The 20,682-nt window shown below is 38.5% G+C and overlaps 1 protein-coding gene across 5 annotated transcripts in view; it reads left to right on the top strand.

The window, feature by feature from the left end:
• LOC134222682 (hemicentin-1) overlaps positions 1-20,682 on the top strand; it is a 740,104-nt gene that overhangs the window by 642,489 nt on the left and 76,933 nt on the right. For all 5 annotated transcript variants that reach the window (XM_062701842.1, XM_062701853.1, XM_062701859.1 and 2 more), the window contains 2 exons: positions 722-1,021; positions 1,310-1,512. In XM_062701842.1, coding sequence (XP_062557826.1) covers positions 722-1,021; positions 1,310-1,512 — 503 coding nt within the window. The remainder of the gene's footprint in view (positions 1-721; positions 1,022-1,309; positions 1,513-20,682) is intronic.

The following is a 20,682-nucleotide window of genomic DNA, read 5'->3' on the forward strand; positions in this document are numbered from 1 at the left end:
AGTCGAACGTCCCCTACTAACAAATTTCATATTGTTTCAACAGACGAGCACTTGTTGGAAGAGGAAAAAATTGATTGTGCCGTCACATAATCAACAGTGCGGAAATTCGATAGAGCTGCTAGGTACTGTTGTTGCCATAGAGGAAAACAAACTTCCATCATCGTGTTGGCTTTTCTCCACCCTGTACTGCCGTGAATCGCATATCTGTCCCATATGCATAGGAAACCCAGCAAAGATGGGACAGATATGCGATTCACGGCAGTGTAGGTGGTGGTTAGGAGACATTGAGGTGCCTGCCTACTGTTTGGGATTGTGCGATAAGCACACTCAAATAAGACCGGTAGAAGCACTGGATGCTGGAAGCTAGGCACATAAACCCAAGTGGATGGGTCGATTTACTGCAACTAGGTTGATTGAATATTTACATGCATTTACAAGTATGTTTCGATCAGGTGAATTGTGAATATTGGGATTGATTATGCATTGTTTGGATAGGATTTGCATTTTTTACATTTGTTTACATTGTTTGAATTTGTATATAAATTTAAATTTTGATTGGGTCTCGGATTTGTAATTATGTTTGATTCTATACGACAAATTTGTTCGCTTTATAGACATATTTTATTTAACAATTCGTACAACAATTACAACATATATGATCTAAATTTCGAATTGACTGCCAAAAATTCAACATAAATCCTTGTATGCTTTCTTTCAACAGTCGCACCTCGCTGTAAACCGGGAACCGAGCAGCAAACCATCGGATCTCTCAGCATGCAATCCCAGGTCGTCAAGTGTGAAGTGGATGCCGATCCGCCGGATGGAGTCCGGTTCAGTTGGACGTACAACAGCACCCGGAACGTTTCACCGGTACTAAACTCTCGGATAAATTCCCACGGCCTGGTCAGCACCATGAACTACCTGCCCCAGATCGATGCCGAGCTGGTGACCCTCCAGTGTTGGGCCTCGAACAGCGTCGGACGGCAGATGATGCCTTGCCTGTTCCACATACTGCCAGCAAGTAAGTGCCCGCCCACAGATGGCTTCATTTTTCCACAAAGGATGCTCATCGGGTCGAAGTAATGGAAGTTTTTGCTCATTGTATAAAAACATAAAGCGAACGTTTTCCTAATGCTAAGTTCTTCCGCTAAACCTCTTCCACGAACCCATCATCGAGCAAAAATAGCCCGCAACTGCTGCTAATTTATTACTCTTCGCTGCCTAATGAGTGCTTCCGCCGACCGACTGGCAGCGCTGAGATGTTAATTAAAAATTCTAATTCGCTTCCGTTTCCCCCCACTTTTATCAGAAACCCCGGATACGCCTCGCAACTGCGAGCTGCACAACGACACCGAGCTCGAAGTGGTTTGCCAAGCCGGCAGCGATGGTGGCCTGGCGCAGCACTTTCTAATGGAGGTCATAGGTGGCGCCCCGCCACCCATGTTCAGCCTCGACTACACTCGAAGCCCACCGACCGAGATCGATAACGAAATCTCCACCATGAATGACCAGGTGAGTGTCCGCCCTTCGCACCCCAGACATCTAATATAGAGCAACATTGTAATGCGCGTTTATCGGTGCGCGTTTGTCTGTGGTGAGAGGTTGTTGTTGTTGTTGTTGCTTGTTCCGAAAACAACAATGATGTAAACCAATCATTTCAAGTGTACACATACGCGAAAATGAGTTTACATTCTCCAGCTGAGACCAACAGCGTCGTCCATTTCGATCGACCACACCATCACGGTCCGCAAACACACAACACCACCACCCCGGATCGTTTGACCACGGAGCGCGGACCGGGGACAGTAATCGGAAAAACAAACTGCACCTCTGAGAAGCACACCACCGTAGCAACGGCACCGAAGCTTGTCACACAGCCAGCAGGCAGGTCAATGGAAACTCAATTTTCGTGTTCGACTTTTTTTTCCTCGATGGACCAATAGAACAGTTCAGGTTCAGCCGGACCAGTTGGTTCCGAGGTGGTGTTCACATCGCGTCGCTTGGCATTACACAGTAGCAATTATGCGTAATGGTAATCGAATTACCATACCAGCTGGTACCGGTTTCGCAGACGGGTTCAATCTGCATGCAGCGGGTCACATTTTCGGATAATGACTATTGGTTCAATTTTTAATAAACTTTTGGCTGAATCAGCAACAAGTTTCTCTCTAACAATTATTTCTAAACTACCTTGGATATGATTCCTATAGACAGTGGAGAATGAAAACGTCGGGCTTAAGAAGTTAGCTGTCCATAAATGCTTTCTATTATAGAAATTGGAAAAATGTTAGCTGAAAGTTCTGGCCGACAATTTGTGGGGACTCCCTGTTTGTACCCAAATATGTAAGCGACAAGTAAAACTGGTTGGTTTTGGTGGAGGCGTGGAGCCACGAACCCGATGACATCCCAAAATCTGGTCCTGTACAGATGTTTCAAAATTTGCTACAAATAATTGTAAGGAATTATTGATCAATTGAGATTTTTTGGTCATTTCGTTCAAATAATTCCACGATATTTCTATCCGTTGTTGGCCAAGAATTCTCAAACGTCGAGGATGGGTCGAAAGTCATTTATCCGAATTCCATTTGATCAAAACAGTTATTAGACCGTAAAGGGTTTGGGAGAAATGGACATACGACCGATTATGCTGTTCGGTCGAACTGGTTGTTTGGCCGAAAAAGTCGTTTGGCAGGAGGGTCAAACAGTTCATTTGACTGAGATGGTCGATTGGCAGATGATGTCAGGTTGTGGCCGAAAATGTATGTTGGCTGGAAATGTCGTTTGACCGAACGAGTCAAACGGCCGAAAATGTCATTTGTTCGAGCAGGTCCTATGACCAAAAATGTAATTTGGCCGAACTGATCAAAGTATCGTAGATGTCGTTCGCCGAATATATTTGGCCGAACAATAGTGAATGCGAAAAGTGTGAAGCTTCTCACTTTCGCTGGGTGTTGTCTTTATCGATTCCGTTTGATTCCACCATGTAGCTCTCGACTTAATCCAACGAAATTTGTCCCATTGTCGGAGTATACAGCGATTCCATTAAAAAAAAAATAGAATAAAAAAAAGTTCTCCAATTTTGCCCAAAATGTGAACGAATAATCTCCACCGAAAATTGTTAGACACGAATTTTCTTGTTTCGCTCTTAGGGTTTTTAGAAAAGGGTGGTCCAAAGGCGTTTTAAAATTAAACCTTCATAACTTTTGAACCATTGAACCGATTTGCAATCTTTTGGCACGAATGAAAAGATTTTCAAGTATAGATTTTAGAAAAAAAATATCGCTTAAGGAAAATAGTAAACTGTAAGATGTTCAAATAATCAAAATATTATATTTTGTTTTATTCTTAACCTTTTGGATCACCAGGACTGTACTTTTTTATTTTTAAAATAAAAATTTAAACGTTTTTACATATAAAGTCAAAAATTAGAAAGGTCCACCAAGCCGTTTTTGAGCTACAATTTTTTTAAATCTCAGTTGTTTGCCTATATACGCATGGAATGGCATGTGTCTCCATCCCTTCAAAATGCCAATCAGTTGAATAAAGTTGTCGAGCTTTTAAATGACTAAACATAACAAAGTTTTTCAGGAATGCATGATTGGTTTCATACGAATTTTCAACTCTAACGAGAAATCTGTGCTGTTATACGCTAGTGAAACATGGTGTGTATCAATGAAGAACACTCAACGGCTGCAGGTCTTCATCAACAGATGTCTGCGGTATATAATTCGGGCCTGGTGGCCTCATAACTGGATCTCAAACAACGAGCTCCATCGCCGTTGTCACCAGAGGAATATAGCAACAGAAATTCGGGATCGGTAGTGGGGTTGGGTCGGCCACACTCTACGTAGGGGCGGAAACGAAATCTGTAAACAAGCATTAGACTGGAACCCAGCGGGACATCGCAACAGAGGCAAACGCAGAGGCTCATGGCAGCGAAGCCTCAATAAAGAAATAAAAGAAGTCGACCGAAATCTAACCTGGCAACATCATCGTGTTAGCCTCATGAAATACGAATGCAGAAATGATAAATTGGCTTAGAAACCTCGTTGTTAATAACTGTGGAAGTGCTTAATGAACACTGCGAGGCGGCAATGTCTCAGTGTGGGATGTAATGCCAATGAAGAAGAAGAAGATCTGATTCGTTGAGCTTGTAGAAAACCAACGCCTTCATATATTCTCAAGAGGTTTTTAAGGCGACGAATAGGCGGTACCGAACGTGTTTCGATTTGATTCACGAGAACACTTTTCTAAGCACCTCTTAACACGTCACCCAACGCTTGGCGATTTATTCCGGAATTTTATTATAAGCCAGTTTCTCTTCCATGGACAATGAACGTCGTCGTCAGTCAGATTATAAGCTCATCACCATTCGCAGCAGCTCCCGTTTCGTGGGAAGCACAGAATCATTCATGAGATGACGTAGCTTCTTACCCAGCTGCAACGAAAATGTACAAACATCATCTTCTTGGATCCACGCCATACCCAACACTCGTCCTAAACAAGTTTTCTTCTCCGACAACTGACTGACTTGGCTGCCCTTTGTTCAAGATTTCTGGAAGGTTTCTGTCGCTTGTGGCGTAGGGGGAATGACGGCTTTGGCAGGTTTTGTTCTATTATTGGCAGGGGTTTTTTTTACGACTGACTAGGCTCAAATTTGGCCTAAACGTTCTATGCATATCAAAGAATATTGTGGCCAAATTTCATAAAAATTGGTTGACAAAACCCCCTGCCAATAATAGAACAAAACGTGTCAAAGCCGTCTTTCCCCCTATACCCGGGTAGAAGAAAACAGCAAAATAATATCAAATTTTACTATTAATATATGAATAACTGAATAGCAAAATCTGCTATTAGTTTGTTTGATATAGTTGCTAAAATAGCAAAAATAATAACCGACATTGCTCTAGCAAATAACTCATATATAACTCATTTTGCTATTATAATAACAAACCAATAGCAAAATATTTGAAGAAAAGAAAATATCAAAATCAGTTATTATTGGTATGTTGAAAATGCAAATGATAAATGAATAACAAACTTTGCTATGATTGCAAAAAGTGTTCTTCATTTGTTGCTCTGCTCCTTCATACAATAACATATAAATAACTTATTTTACTATTATAACAAAATTTGTTGTTGAAATGTTATTTTATGTTATTTATGAATAACATAAGAATAACTAAATCTGATACCATAGCAAAATTTGTTATTATTATGTTATTTGTTTGTTATTCACCTCTACCCGGGTAAAGCATCGTGCTGGTTTAACAATTCGATCACTACCTTCGCCACATTGGGCGCTTGCTCCACTGTAACGAAACCTACTGCATAACGATCCACATGATGTCAATTCTTTACTGCAACTGCTTCACGTAGAAGTTCGATTTCTTGTCTGTCATATTCATGTAATTGTTGTGCTGGAAGCGAGTTGGATTCCCATCGACAGGTCTGAATAATCTCGCTACGCAATCACTAAAGTACTGCGAACTTATTCGTGAATGAAGATTCAAAGAATCAATTCTTTAATGTTTGCTGACACTGCCATTTGACGCTCTTGGTATGGCAACAACACCGACAATAACGGTGTTAGGAGATCCGGACCTTCGGACAGCATAGAATTCGTAGCAAGCTAACTTTTACAGGATTCTTCTTATTAAAGACGATACCAATCCACATGCCACAACCACATGCGGTCCAGAACGAATGATTTGATTGCTTCATGTATTGTAACCTTTGGATTTAAATTCTTAAGCTGTATTCTTTATTACTTATTTTGGAGCTAGTACTTGTAACTTGCTGTCGAACACTGTCATAAAGACCTGAGGTGGCATTGCGCACCTCGACTCGAAACGAGCAAACCATGCAAACTGTCATACGAAAGAGCTATCGAAAGGAGATGCGCAATGAGGCCCTTGGTTTCATGCCAAATGCTTTCTTGGTTTGTGAGGCATCGTTCAACCATCGGTCTGCTGTTCGGGAATTTCATGTACTCGTGTCTTTTCTTCGTTCATGCAGCATGTGGTGACCTCCAAACTGTTATATTTAGGCCCGCCGCTGTTACGACATGCCCACCCAAATTCTCGACGTTAAATAAAAAAGTGGCAGACGTACTCATGCAGGTCAACGATAGTTGGTTCCATCAGCATTTGAAACTGCGCAACGTTCCCGTTGGTAGTTGCTACCATAGATCGCTAATTTGATTCTTGTCTTCGTTGCAATCGGCCCTCTTGATGCTTCCAGATAGCAATAACTACTAACTTATATTGATGTGTACCATTTTCCGACGGTTTTCGAGACGCGTCTTGTGATTTTGCAAACCACAAATCATTATTCAACAGTCTTCGAGACGCCTCTCGTGATTTTGAAAACAAAAAAAATATATCACTCTTCACAATTCTATCACTTAAGAGCCAGTTCGCGAGAAGCGCGACCCCCTCTTGTATCGATATTCTCCGATTTGGATGAAATTTTCAGGGTTTGTTCATATATGTAAGAGAAGACATTTAGCAAATTTTCAGATTTTTTCATTGAGGGGAAGTGGGGTAAAACGGCCCTTCAAAAATTATTGTTCAAAAATCACTAAAACCAAAAAAATGCAATAACTTTGGCAATGAGTGACCGATTTTGTTTAAATTTTGCACGCTTATTCTACTCAATTAGTACTTTATACCAAGTGGTTAATAGGGTTATAAAGTTGTTTACTTTAGGAGAAAATTAACTTTTTCGATAAAAAATGGTCGTTTTTCCAAAGGGAATATTTTTCACCAACAGATCTAGGATAAAAAACTAAACCCGTAAGGCAATTAAGGAACTAAAGAGCTTTCATCTCATTTATAATTCCGAAGCGCCAACTCAAGAATTTCTAAGAAAATCGCAATTTTCTGCAACACTGTTTATTCAAAAGAAAGTTCGCACAAATTTTGACCTTAGTTGATGTTTTCCGATCTGGAAAAAACTGTCAAAACTTTTTTTGTCTAAGTTGAAATTAAAAATTAGAATTTTCCATTAGGGGAGTGTAGGGTAAAATAGTCCTTTAAAAATAAATATAAAAAAATACATCATTTTTTTATGTGAGTTCTTGCAGAAAATACATAAGTTTAAAAAAACTGTTTCTTCTTCCTCTTTCAATTCATCTATATTTTTCGTCTCAATAGATACGTATATCCTTTGCTGATCTATATTAGATAGCAAACTATTTGCAGAACAATTTTCAACAGAAGTAAAATAGGACCAAAATAAGTGCCTAATAATAATTAGCACGTCTTTCTCAAACTATAAATATATAGAATCAATGGTTTTTGCCGGTGGTTGGTGAAGCAATTTTATTTTTGTTTTCATCTTGGAAGTAAATTAATCTCGGATCAACTTATTCTCGTACAAACTGTGATCCTTGAAAGATCAGATTTATGTATTTTCAATAATGCGCGTTTTCAACCACTAATAGCAACAAAACCAAGGTTAGAATCTAGTGAGAAAATTTCTCTCCACTTTCTATCGCTGATTGGCTTTAGAAGCTACACGGCGAACACATTTTCTACAGCAATCACCACCGTTACTAACGCCATCTTTGATGAAAATTCTTCTCAAATCCACACTCTTCTGTTTGAAATGGAGGTCCAGAAAAGAACCGATGGTCCGAGTAGGTTATGCGTGACCCGATTTAGTCACAATTAGGTTGCTGTAGCCAGTTTCATTAGACTTGTGCTGCTTGAGTCACCTTTTGCTTCTAACGGCCATCCTTCGGAATGAATACTCAGCAGTTCCATCGACGCCGATACTGAGACCGCTCTCTGATGCTGATACGACTACTTTCTTCGAAATTGATCGCGCCCGCAGGAAAGCAGCTGTTATGTATCCAATAAAGTAAGTCTTTTGGCCCCGTCTTTTCATTAACCGTTACGGGTGCACATAATATTTGCGCCCAAACTGGAGGCCTTCGGTTCGGTGTTATTGCTGCAGAAAATGTATTTCTTCTAAGAATGGCGTGGGTGGCGCATAGAATTTCACTTCAACGATGTCGTCTGCTGCAGTTTGGGATAAATCATTGTGTGGTCGACTAGCAGCTTAAGTGAACTTTTCTCGCGTGTTTCAGACTACTGTTGGGTTAGTAATTGACGGCATTATTGATAGTAAATCGGACCCTAATCAGGGCCAAAAACTTTACATTAGAAAAGGAAACCTCGAGGGTGCGACTAAATCGAACAAGAACAATTATTAAAACAAAATCACAATCAAATCAGATAAGGACCAATTAAAATTTAATCATGCGTCTTTACAATCAATAGCTTAACAGAAGCCAAATATCAGTTCGAAATTTGTGAAGAAATATCATTGAGTGCTGCTACTGGCCGACTACACGATGGTTTACCGCTAAACTGGAGCAGACGTCATCGTTGATATCAAGTTCGATGCGCTGCCGACGTTTACAGCGGAAATAAGTTTTCTACAAGAACAATGGCGACTACCACCACCAATGCCAATGCAGAGATGGCTCTTCGCCTTCGATGGTAGGATCCCGATTTCGAACAAAATTGCTCGCGCGCACTTAAAACCAGTTATTTTGTATCGACTATAAAGTAAGACCGTTAGCCCCGCCCCTTTGTTAATCGTTACGGATACGAATATTATGTGGGCTTGTCTTCAATATACAAGAAAGCTGCTTCCTCGTTCGCGCAAGCTATTTTGTCGTGATTCCGCGGGGAGAGGTTCCAGCATAGGCATTGGTGATGATAGTCGGCGTGACTGCTGCAAAAGTTTTATTTCTGCCAATGGCGTGGATAGCGCGAGTTAACGCCCGGCCACCCGGACTTAGCACATTCCATCGATGGCACCACCGACGTCAGCGATTTGGGTGCCCTCGGCAACGGCGACGGCACGGAGCTCGGTCAGCAGTATCATCGATTGGCATCGAGGCCAGGTGTAGGGTGCTGATATGGCATTATTAGGTTAGGTGGTAGGTTACATTAAGACAATAAATCAGTTTAAGTTTAGTAGTCAATCGACTTGGGTCTTTTTTAAAAAGAAATCCCAAACGCGAGAACGCGAACTCGCGCACTGCGGAATGGTTGCTGCAAGAGAATTAACCCTAAAACTGGAATGGTTCCTGAAAATCAACGTAGGAGCGTCATCAGCAGTACTGAAATGAAATTTTTCTGAAAAATCTGGTAAATCATCGAGTGGCCATTGCTGGCAGCAAGATAATTATTCTACTTTGGTTGCTGTTAGTGGTTGTCAAAGCATATCCAGAAGCGTGAATGAGATCTTATCAGGACCACCATAATGAATGGAAGCTTATTTGTAATTTTCTTCGCAGTGAAAATTATTAGCAATGATGCCGTTGGTAGCGGTTCAAACGACCGTCGTCGTGATATCGTGATGTGAGATCGTCTTTAGCCATTTAGTAATAGATGGTGACATTTTCTCGTGAGATTTGGACAATCGTTTGGTTTTTCATAGTGGTCGTGAAAGCGCATCAAAAAGCGTAAATCGTTTCTTGTCAGGACCACCACATTTAACAGGAGAGAGTTGATTCAAGATGAATTTTCTTCCAATCTACAGAACATTCATTAACAATGATAGCGTAGGTAGCGGTGATGGCCGTCAACGATGGTAGCTGCAGAAAAGTTATTCGCTGCGATAGCTTCTGCAGCCATTTATGAGTAGAAAGTGAAGTTTACTTACAAGATTTAGTCATTTAATTGTTATTAATGTTTCGAAAGGCGCATTAGAAAAAATAAATCTGACCTAGTTTATTAGGATCGCCACGGCAAACTCGGGACAGGCGCAAAAAGTAAAATTTAAATTAGCAAGGAAAAAATAATTAGTATCTGTTCCCATATTAATAACTGCCCATATATTAATCCCAACCGTCGATAAACGAAATAAAAAATCAATTTATTTACAATTTCTCACATCGTACGTACACAATAATGGATGGAACACATTCTTGAATGTTTGGAGTATTATTCAAGATTTTTTTTAAAGTAATGTTTTAATTCACAAGAATCAAATTATTAAAAGATAAAATTATAAAGCACTTTTATATTCATTTCCCTACCTCTGAACTGATGGTTTGATGCACTGCTCGATTGCTACTAGCAGATTCATCTGTTTTCACGCCGTTGTTTTCCACTCAATTTCAAGCTAAAACAATTCTATCCCTTCAAAATTCACTTCACAGCACATAAAGCACTTCACATTTTCACTATGAATATAATAATATTTTAAAAACCAATGCGATTTCCTATAGTTTGATATAGGTTTATTTTGAACAACGTCTAAATTATCCTTGTCCGTATTCCAAACTGTTTACATGGCTCGCAGTACTCTCAAGGGTTGCCGAACTAGATTTTTATTTCAAAGCGCTTGAATGAACTTTCACTGTGAAATTCAACTCTTATGTTTGTAAAATAAATTATATCGAAAAGATTAATTATGACAAACACAAAATTGAACTGATAAGATGGAAAACTGCAACAAAAGCAGCAATTTTGTAATCTTTTTTCAACTCAAATACAAAACATTGAAGAATTCGGCATCACTGCAATCATATCGTTACGTATACACACAAGTAATAGTGTGCGTATTTTATGTTGGGAACAGTATTATTGATATAGGTACAGGCATAGGATTAACTGTTTTTGATTGTTATTGAAATAGGTGCATGGCGGTGATGATGTTTTTTAGCTAAATACTTCTATAATGTGATGAAAATTTTATTTTTGAAGTTATCAAATTGTTTTCAATTAAAAATTACATTAGCCGAGCATAATTATTTTCATGTTTCTTGATAATTGGGTGAGAAATCAATGCATTTCATATGCGCATTGCCTTATTGTTATTGATATAGGAACAGATACCCTATCTGGTATTCTGAATTCATTTTCAGAACCCACTCAAAATCAGATTACTTTCAGCTGTTCTGGTGTTTGCCAGAATGATTTATTTTCATTAATGCGCATTTTTAATCACAAACGTCAAAGAACCCAATGTCTGAATCTTTTGAGAAAATTCCACTTGATGTTTAGGTCTTTTGGGTAGAGAATGTGTAAATCCAATACAAACATATAGGGTATCTGTTCCTATATCAATAACAATAAGCCAATGCGCATATGAAATGCATTTATTTCTCACCCAATAATCAGGAAACATGAGAATAATTATGCTCGGCTCACGTCATTTTTAATTGAAAATTATTTGGTAACTTCAACTTACATTACTTGTTATTACATTATAGAAGTATTTAGTTAAAAAACATCATCACTGCCATGCACCTATTTCAATAACATTCAAAAACAGTTAATCCTATGCCTGTACCTATATCAATAATACTGTTCCCAACATAAAATACGCACACTATTACTTGTGTGTATACGTAACGATATGATTGCAGTGATGCCGAATTCTTCAATGTTTTGTATTTGAGTTGAAATATTCTTACAAAATTCCAGTTTTCGTTGTAGTTTTCCAACTTATCAGTTTAATTTTATGTTTGTCATAGCTTATCTCTTCGATATACCTTGTTTTACAAACATAAGAGTTGAATTTTACAGTAAAAGTTCATTCAAGCATTTTTGAAATAAAAATCTAGGTCGGCAACCCTTGGCGATGCTGCAAGCCATGTAAATAGTTTGGAATACGGACAAAAGTAATTTAGACGTTGTTCGAGATAAACCTATATCAAACTATAGGAAATCGCGTTAGTTTTTCAAATATGATTATATTTACAGTGAAATTGTGATGCGCTATATGTGTTGTGAAGTGTATTTTGAAAAGATTCATTAGTTTTAGCTTGAAATTCAGTGGAAAACAACGGCGTGAAATGAGATGAATCTGCTAGTAGCAATCGAGCAGTGCATCAAATCAACAGTTCAGAGGTAGGAAAATGAAAATAAATGTGTTTCATAATTTTGTTTTTAATAATTTGAGTCTTGTAAACTAAAACATTACACAAACGGAATTTTGAATAATATTCCAAACATTGGAGAAGGTGGTCTATTCATTATTGTGTACATACGATGTGAGAAATTGTAATCAAATTGATTTTTTATTTGGTTTATCGACGGTTGAGATTAATATACGGGCTGTTATTAATATGGGAACAGATACCCTAGAAATCGATTTAAAGTTCCGCGATTCGAACAATTGACATACCGTAACACTTACAGCCCGTAAGCAATACAGGGACATTTCTGCTATTTCTCCCAAACAGAGAATGCATGATTTTATGGCAATCTTGCATAAATTCCATGCACAGATTGCATTAGGCACAGGCCCATGTACAGGTTGTATTAAGAGCCAATTCGCGAGAAGCGCGACCCCCCTCTTGTATCGATATTCCCCGATTTGGATGAAATTTTCAGGGTTTGTTCATATATGTAAGAAACGACATTTAGCAAATTTTTAGATTTTTTCATTGAGGGGAAGTGAAGTAAAACGGCCCTTCAAAAATTATTGTTCAAAAATCGCCAAAACCAAAAAAAAGCAATAACTTTGGCAATGAGTGACCGATTTTGTTTAAATTTTGCACGCTTTTTCTACTCAATTAGTACTTTATACCAAGTGGTCAATAGGGTTATGAAGTTGTTTACTTTAGGAGAAAAATGACTTTTTCGATAAAAAATGGTCGTTTTTCCAAAGGGAATATTTTTCACCAACAAATCTAGGATAAATAACTAAACCCGTGAGGCAATTAAGGAACTAAAGAGCTTTCATCTCATATATAATGTAGAAGCGCCAACTCAAGAATTTCTAAGAAAATCGCAATTTTCTGCAACACTGTTTATTCAAAAGAAAGTTCGTATAAATGTTGACCCTACCTAAGTTGATGTTTTCCGATCTGGGGAAAACTGTCCAAACTTTTTTTTGTCTAAGTTGAAATTAAAAATCAGAATTTTTCCATTAGGGGAGTGTAGGGTAAAATAGTCCTTTAAAAATAAATGTCAAAAAATACATCATTTTTTATGTGAGTCCTAGCAGAAAATACATAAGTTTAAAAAAAACTGTTTCTTCTTCCCTTCAATTCATCTATATTTTTCGTCTCAATAGATACGTATATCCTTCGCTGATCTATATTAGATAGCAAACTATTTGCAGAACAATTTTCAACAGTAGTAAAATAGGACCAAAATAAGTGCCTTAAACATTAGCACGTCTTTCGCAAACTGAAACAAAAATGAACGGATTCGACGAAAGTGCTTGTTGATATTTTTTTGAATCAGCTACAATTACTGTGGGTACTGGGGCCCTCCTTAGCCGTGCGGTAAGACGCACGGCTACAAAGCAAGACCATGCTGAGGGTGGCTGGGTTCGATTCCCGGTGCCGGTCTAGGCAATTTTCGGATTGGAAATTGTCTCGACTTCCCTGGGCATAGAAGTATCATCGTGCTAGCCTCATGATAAACGAATGCAAAAATGGTAACCTGGCTTAGAAACCTCGCAGTTAAAAACTGTGGAAGTGCTAAATGAACACTAAGCTGCGAGGCGGCTCTGTCCCAGTGTGGGAATGTAATTGCCAATAAGAAGAAGAAGAAGAAGAAGAAGTACTGTGGGTACTGGTATTGATGTTGCTTTAACAGCTATGCGAAAAAAAAAACAATTATTCTTAACGGCAAATGAGCAATTTCGTAGTGTTTAAACATAGCTTGTTGGTGGAGCTGCTTCTCAGATTATATTTTTCTTTTGTACCTACTTGCATCAGGTTACCATAGGCTTGTTTTTGTAGCTTGTAACGATTGTGTTGTATTCATAACTGATTTTCATCCTCCATCATTATCAGTTTAAACCAAATTCTGCAAGTTTATTGTCAAACCGTGTACTATTCATACATTTTGAATTACTAACCTTCAAACTACTAGCTAATATTACAGAGATACAATCTAAATACAATGTTTGACTGAATGGACTATACCAGTTCTAATCGGGTGTATATATTTTCAAGGGTTGGACAATTTCATCTCATAGGTAATGGAATACCCTCGATTCTATGTTTACACAACTGTGTGAAAAACACTCAAAAGTTTAACAAAGTTGCATTCATTTTTCACAATACGGGAAAAACCTTTTTTTTCTACAACGAGCTGATTTTTTACACGGAGAGCGTAACAATGTAATGTGTATACTATTGAATAGGATAGAGTGTCAATTGTCTGACGATTTGAAAACACACCCCTCATGAAAATACTTCAAATTTTATGATACACGTTTCTACACCCATAGATAAAGTATATAAATTGTAGATCGCTTAATCAATTAATTGAAAGATTACCAAGCAAAACTGTTTTATTCTCGGCTTAATTTACACCACCTGAAAGTGCTTGACTACCTCAACAAGACTGTGTAGTTGATTGTAAAAATGATGCTTTAAATATCAGGCTTTTTCTTTTGAAATCTTTACTAACCCTATATGAACATATTTCCAACCCACCATAAGGTGTGGTTTGCTAAGAAGTAGTACTTGGGTAGTAACAGCTTGCAATACTTTTTGAGAAATCTATCTATTGCTTTTTTCACCGAGGAATAGACTATACCGTGTTGAAGTACCAAAACAAATGTTCTCACTTCCGAATGGATGGAAACTAGCTAAAGCATTTATTTTGGTGGAACAATATTTTTGAACGGGAGTTTAAGACGGCGCAAAGTTTACAATACCTCCGCCGGAATATTATAGAATTGACATGACTAGTTGACTAGTTCACGTTATTTTTTGAGAATGAGAGATTGTGAAGGATTTAATTGTTGACAGATAAAAAACCATAAAAATACTAAGCTTGGAAGAATTTCGAAGCAAACTAGCAAAATCACTAGATTAGTTGCCAGTTGGGTCGGAATAATCAAATCTAAGAAGTGTGGTTACGATTATCATGTTTCGTAACATTATTTAAATTTGGAGATCTATTTTACCCCTCTCTCCCCATCCCAATATTTTGCTAAATAGTTTCATCTACATATAGGGGAAAAGACGGCTTTGGCAGGTTTTGTTCTATTATTGGCAGGGGGGTTTTTGTCGACCGAATTTTATGAAATTTGGCCACAATATTCTTTGATATGCAAAGAATGTTTAGGCCAAATTTGAGCATAATCAGTCATAAAAAAACCCCCTGACAATAATAGAACAAAACCTGCCAAAGCCGTCATTCTCCCTATGTAGATATAACCTTAAATAAACCTTTCAAGTTTCAGCCAGATGCTGAAACATCAATAAAATGGAGTTGCGATTCTCACAAACTGGCTTGCAAACAAACAGTGCAATGTGCAGAAACTCATAATTTGATTGATTGTTCTAAAGTCGGCGCACTGAAATAAGTTTCAATTAGTTTGATGTATATTCTGCTTGAGCTCACATATAAAAATTTATGAATTTTTGACATTTTATTTTTACAAGGCTATTTTACCCAATTTACCGAAATTGCTCATTTGTCGTTAAGAATAATTGTTTTTTTTTCGCATAGATATAAAAGCAACATCACTACCGGTACCCACATTAATTGTAGCTTATTCAAAAAATATATCAACAAGCACGTTCGCCGAATTCGTTCATTTTTGTTTCAGTTTGCGAATTTTATTTTATATTATTTTTTACTTCTGTTGAAAATTGTTCTGCAAATAGTTTGCTATCTAATATAGATCAGCGATATACGTATCTATTGAGACGAAAAATATTGAAACGTTATGACCCCGGGATTCCTCGCTGTCCCGGAAGGGGACTCGCCTAGACCCCAAGCTGCTGGTCTGACCAACGGCAGCTTCCGGGGTGGGCGCGAAAGGCCTCTTTTATCCCGGGTCCCAGGGTGTGTGAGCGTGGGGAGTTTTCGAAGAGTGGAAACCCTAGAACAATCAAATTTAATTGAACTTTACCTTTCTGGTTTATTGACCGATCGGGGCGGGCGATTGAGTACAGTGGGGCGACCGATTCCAGCAGTAGCCTCACGATGAAGCACGTAGTGAGGCGCCAGGCGCCGCGTTGCAGCTGATGCGGAAGGTTGGCACGACGACTTGTCTTGACGGGGATACTGGGACTAGCGTTGGAGCTCTCAGCCGGTAGCAAATTACCCGACGTTGGTGGGACGTTAAGGATGGTTGACACGAAGACGAAAGCTCAACGATGACTGGTGCGGGCGGTACGGTACAGGGGGAAGGCATGGACCGGTACTGGCACCACGATGGAACACGTAGAAAGGTAGCGTGTTGCGGATGATGCGGGGTGCCGGTCGGCAATTGCGCGATGATTTATGTCGTCGAGTCCAGCGTTATTGTGTCGGAAATCACCGCCGGTAACCGAGCGCCGGTAATTCGGGCACCGGTAATCGAGCGCCGGATCCCACGAGGTGGTCGATGGGCGGGAATGGCCAGCACATACAATGATGACGGGTGGCAGGAGGGCGGTCTACGAGATGGAGTTTGCTTTGCCGAGATAATAATGCACGGAGGCCGGTGATTGGAATCAGGTGGCACGAAGGGCCAACACGGCGAGCAGCGTTGAGTATTCGCTGGGCTGCGTCACCAAACACCACGGACAAGATGGCGGTCGGATACCTTGGTGGATGAGTAATAAACTTATTCCGGAATTCCCCGGCGGCTAGTAGTGCGACGGCGCTGGCTAATAACTTTCAAAAAATCTCCACTCCCGGTCCGAAACCGGATTTCACACGCTGACTAGCGAATTCTTGGGAAAAACGGAGCACTTCTTCCTCGAATGACGAACGTGTCTCGAATGGCCTCCCTTTTTTTTGTTTCTCCTTCTACCCCATCGGCTTTCCAGTGCAGGCTAACGGCCCATATTTCCGCCTCTATAGCTGCATATTGTTGCTCACTTTGGTAGCCAAATTTGGCAACCAACTAGACCACATCATCTGGTTCATCCACATATTCATCGCCCGCCCAATTTAAATTGGCGGTTGAATCTAACTTCACATCATTTTTCCCTATCTTTCCACTCTATACAAATAATAAGTAAATGTTACCGCTCGGTAACAATATAGATGAATTGAAAGGAAGAAGAAACAGTTTTTTTTAAACTTATGTATTTTCTGCTAGGACTGACATAAAAAATGATGTATTTTTTGACATTTATTTTTAAAGGACTATTTTACCCTACACCCCCTAATATAAAATTCTGATTTTTAATTTCAACTTAGACAGAAAAATTTGGACAGTTTTAACCAGATCGGAAAACATCAACATAAGTAGGGTCGAAATTTGTGCGAACTTTCTTAAGAATAAACAGTGTTGCAGAAAATTGAGATTTTCTTAGAAATTCTTGAGTTGGCGCTTCTGAATTATATATGAGAGGAAAGATCTTTAGTACCTTAATTGCCTTACGGGCTTAGTTTTCTATCCTAGATCTGTTGGTGAAAAATATTCCCTTTGGAAAAACGACCATTTTTTATCGAAAAAGTCATTTTTCTCCTAAAATAAACAACTTTATAAACCTATCAACCTCTTGGTATAAAGTACTAATTGAGTAGAAAAAGCGTGCAAAATTTAAACAAAATCGGTCACTCATTGCCAAAGTTATTGCATTTTTTTGGTTTTGGCGATTTTTGAACAATAATTTTTGAAGGGCCGTTTTACCCCACTTCCCCTCAATGAAAAAATCTGAAAATTTGCAAAATGCCTTCTCTTACATATATGAACAAACCCTGAAAATTTCATCCAAATCGGAGAACATCGTTGCAACCTCCCTTGGAAAGGGGGTCGCGCTTCTCGCGAACTGGCTCTTAAATCAATATAGTAAGCCATTACATCAGGTTTCTGGCCGCGAGAAAAAAAGACCTAGGTATGTATGTGTTTCTGTCTACATAGAATCTACGTTCAAGCTCCCGACGAGGAACGATTCTTTACTTGATTCTTTATATACTTCTGCTCACACAAAAACCTAGCCGAAGACGAGAATTGAACCTAAGCCCTCCACCACCCTTGCGCTATTCAACTGACGTCTAAAAAATTTTCGGTTTGGAAATTGTCTCGACTTCCCTGAGCATAAAAGTATCATCGTATTAGTCTCATGAGTCATGATATACGAATGCAAAAATGGTAACTTGGCTTAATAACTGTGGAAGTGCTGATTGAACACTAAGCAGCGAGGCGGCAATGTCTCAGTGGAGGATGTAATGCCAATAAGAAAAAGAAGAAGATTTTGGAAGGCATTCCAGGAGAATTTCTAAATAAACTGTCGGAAGAGTTCCCAGAGAAACTTTTTGAGAACCTTCGAGAGTGATTCCCGAAAAAAATATCGGAAAAAGAATTCCCTTGAGGAAATTCCGGGAGGAAATTCAACAGGAATTCTTCGGGGATTTTCCTGGATGAACTTCCTAAGGAATTCCTGGAGGAATATCAGAAGGAATTCCTGGAAATTCCCCTTAGAATTCCTGAGGTAAATCCCCTAACTTAAGGAGGGCCTTCAGGTGGAATTCTTGGAAAATTCCTGGATGAGCTTCCAGATGAATTCCTGGAAGAATAACAGAGAAATACCTGGAGAAATATTGAAGGAATTCTTCGGAGTAGTGCTGGAGGAATTTCTGGATGATTTCCCAGAGACATTTGCTTTTCAGTTTTTTTGTAGGAACTTCAAGAGAAATTTTTGGAGAATTTCTTAAATGAAATGAGGGAAAATTCTTGGAGGAAAACTCCTGGAGAAACTCCAAAAGAAATTCCTGGATGAATTTCAAGGAATGTCAAGAGAAATTTCTGGATGAACTCCCGGAGTAATTCTTGAAGGAATTTCCGAAAGAAAATTTGGAGGAATTTCTAAACCAATTCCTGGAGGAATTCTTGGAGAAATTCCCGGAAGAATTCCTGAAAAAACTCCGGGAGATTTACGAAGAAATTTTTGGAGGAGTTTTAAAAGAAATCCTGGGAAAGTATTTAGGGAATTTATGGAGGAACTCCAAGAAAATAATCTTGGAATAAATGTCAAAAACAAACTCTTGGAGGAACTTAAGAAACCAGTTTCTGGATTAATTTCAAGAGAAATTTGCGAAGGGATTCCCGGAGGATATCTTGGAGGAGCTTTAGGAGGAGAGGAGTTTCCGAAGAAAAACTTGGAGGAATTCCTGAAGGAATTGCTGGAGGAAATCTTGGATGATTTCTCGGAGGGAGGGAAATTTTTGATGGAACTTTAGGAGGAATTCCTGGATGAGTCTTTAGAAGAATCATTGAATGAGTTTCCGACGGAATTCCTCGAAGAATATCAAAGAAACTCCTAAACATAGTCTCGGAGAAATCCCTGGATGAATTTGTGGAGGTATTTCCATAGGAATTCTTGAAGAAACTCTTGAAGGGATTCCTTGAGGAACTTAAAAAGAAATTCTTGGAGGAAATGCAATAGTCATTCGTGGAGTCATTCTAGGACAAAGTCCTACGCAAGATCTTCAAGGTAATAGAATATGTGAATCGTTCATCAAAAAATCATTCATAAACTTAAATTTACGAGAATAGTCTTTTAATAGTTGATATTCCAATAAAATGCTCACTATGAAGGAAAACAATAAATGTAAAATACCAGTTGCATAAATCGAAAAATCGAATGGTGAGAATTGGTTCGAATGAAAACGGGAATGCGAATCGGCGATACTTTCTAACGTATGCTCTTCGAACGTAAGCAGGAATGAGGGTGATTTTTGCGTACAACATACAACGATTGGGCTGCACCTTTCAGTTTTTTCAAAAGTTGTTTACAATTAGGATTTTTTGATTAACATGTAATGCTTAAAGGCTCCTAGAACTTTGTCAAACAATTCAATGTTCTAAATACAAAGTGCATAAAAATTAAAAAAAAAATGTCTCTCATGCCATGAATTTTAGATTTAGATTAAAGTCATTAAAGTCAATAAAGTCACATCAGAACAAGATTTTTAAAACGACTTATCTACTTGTGTAAACAAAGATACAAACGTTGATTTGACAAATTAAAAAACACTCCAACGCAAACCAACACCATCAATACGAAAATGGAGGCTTCTGCTACCTGTTGATGGTTTTGGTTTATGTGGAAAAATCGTCAATTCGACGTTTGAATCTTTGTTTAGAAAAGTAGATCACCCAAGTAACATTTTAAGTTTTATAACGCTCTTAAAGACCATAATTTACTCTACAAGAGTGTTATAAAACTAGTATAAAACCAAAATGTTACTAGGGCAGTCATTTCGAGAATTTGGTATTGACATGACAACGAGATGACATTTCCGGTCACTGATAGCAAATCTTACTTCAACCTTGTATTGTTTAATACACCATTTTCTACGCACCATTTTGAACGCAAAACCTGTACATGATCATTTTCAATAGTGATCAACTATGCTTTATCCCCCATCGAATGTTATTTGTTGCGAGGAAATCGGTTGAGAATTACTATATGAAAAGTGTTGGCTAATCTTTTTAGACTTTCGTGCGCACACATACACACACAAACAGAAAAACATGTGCTCAGTTCAACGATGAGCCATCGGTATACGGTTCTCCGAGCCTTCTATAAAAAGTTCGTTTTTGGTGTGATGTAAGAGCGTTTCGGTACAACTTTGTTGTATAAGAAAAGCAAAATGTGCGCTTTATTTGGTTTTTGGAGCACCGGTTTCCAAATTCGACTTAAGTATAAATAAACATTTTGTATAATTGGGAAAGCACAAAAGAAATAAATAAATATTGTGCCCAAGGGAAGCCAATTTCCAGCAGATTTACAAG

This window comes from Armigeres subalbatus, chromosome 1 (assembly GCF_024139115.2).
Source record: "Armigeres subalbatus isolate Guangzhou_Male chromosome 1, GZ_Asu_2, whole genome shotgun sequence".
In the NCBI taxonomy this organism is placed as follows: Eukaryota; Metazoa; Arthropoda; class Insecta; order Diptera; family Culicidae; genus Armigeres; species Armigeres subalbatus.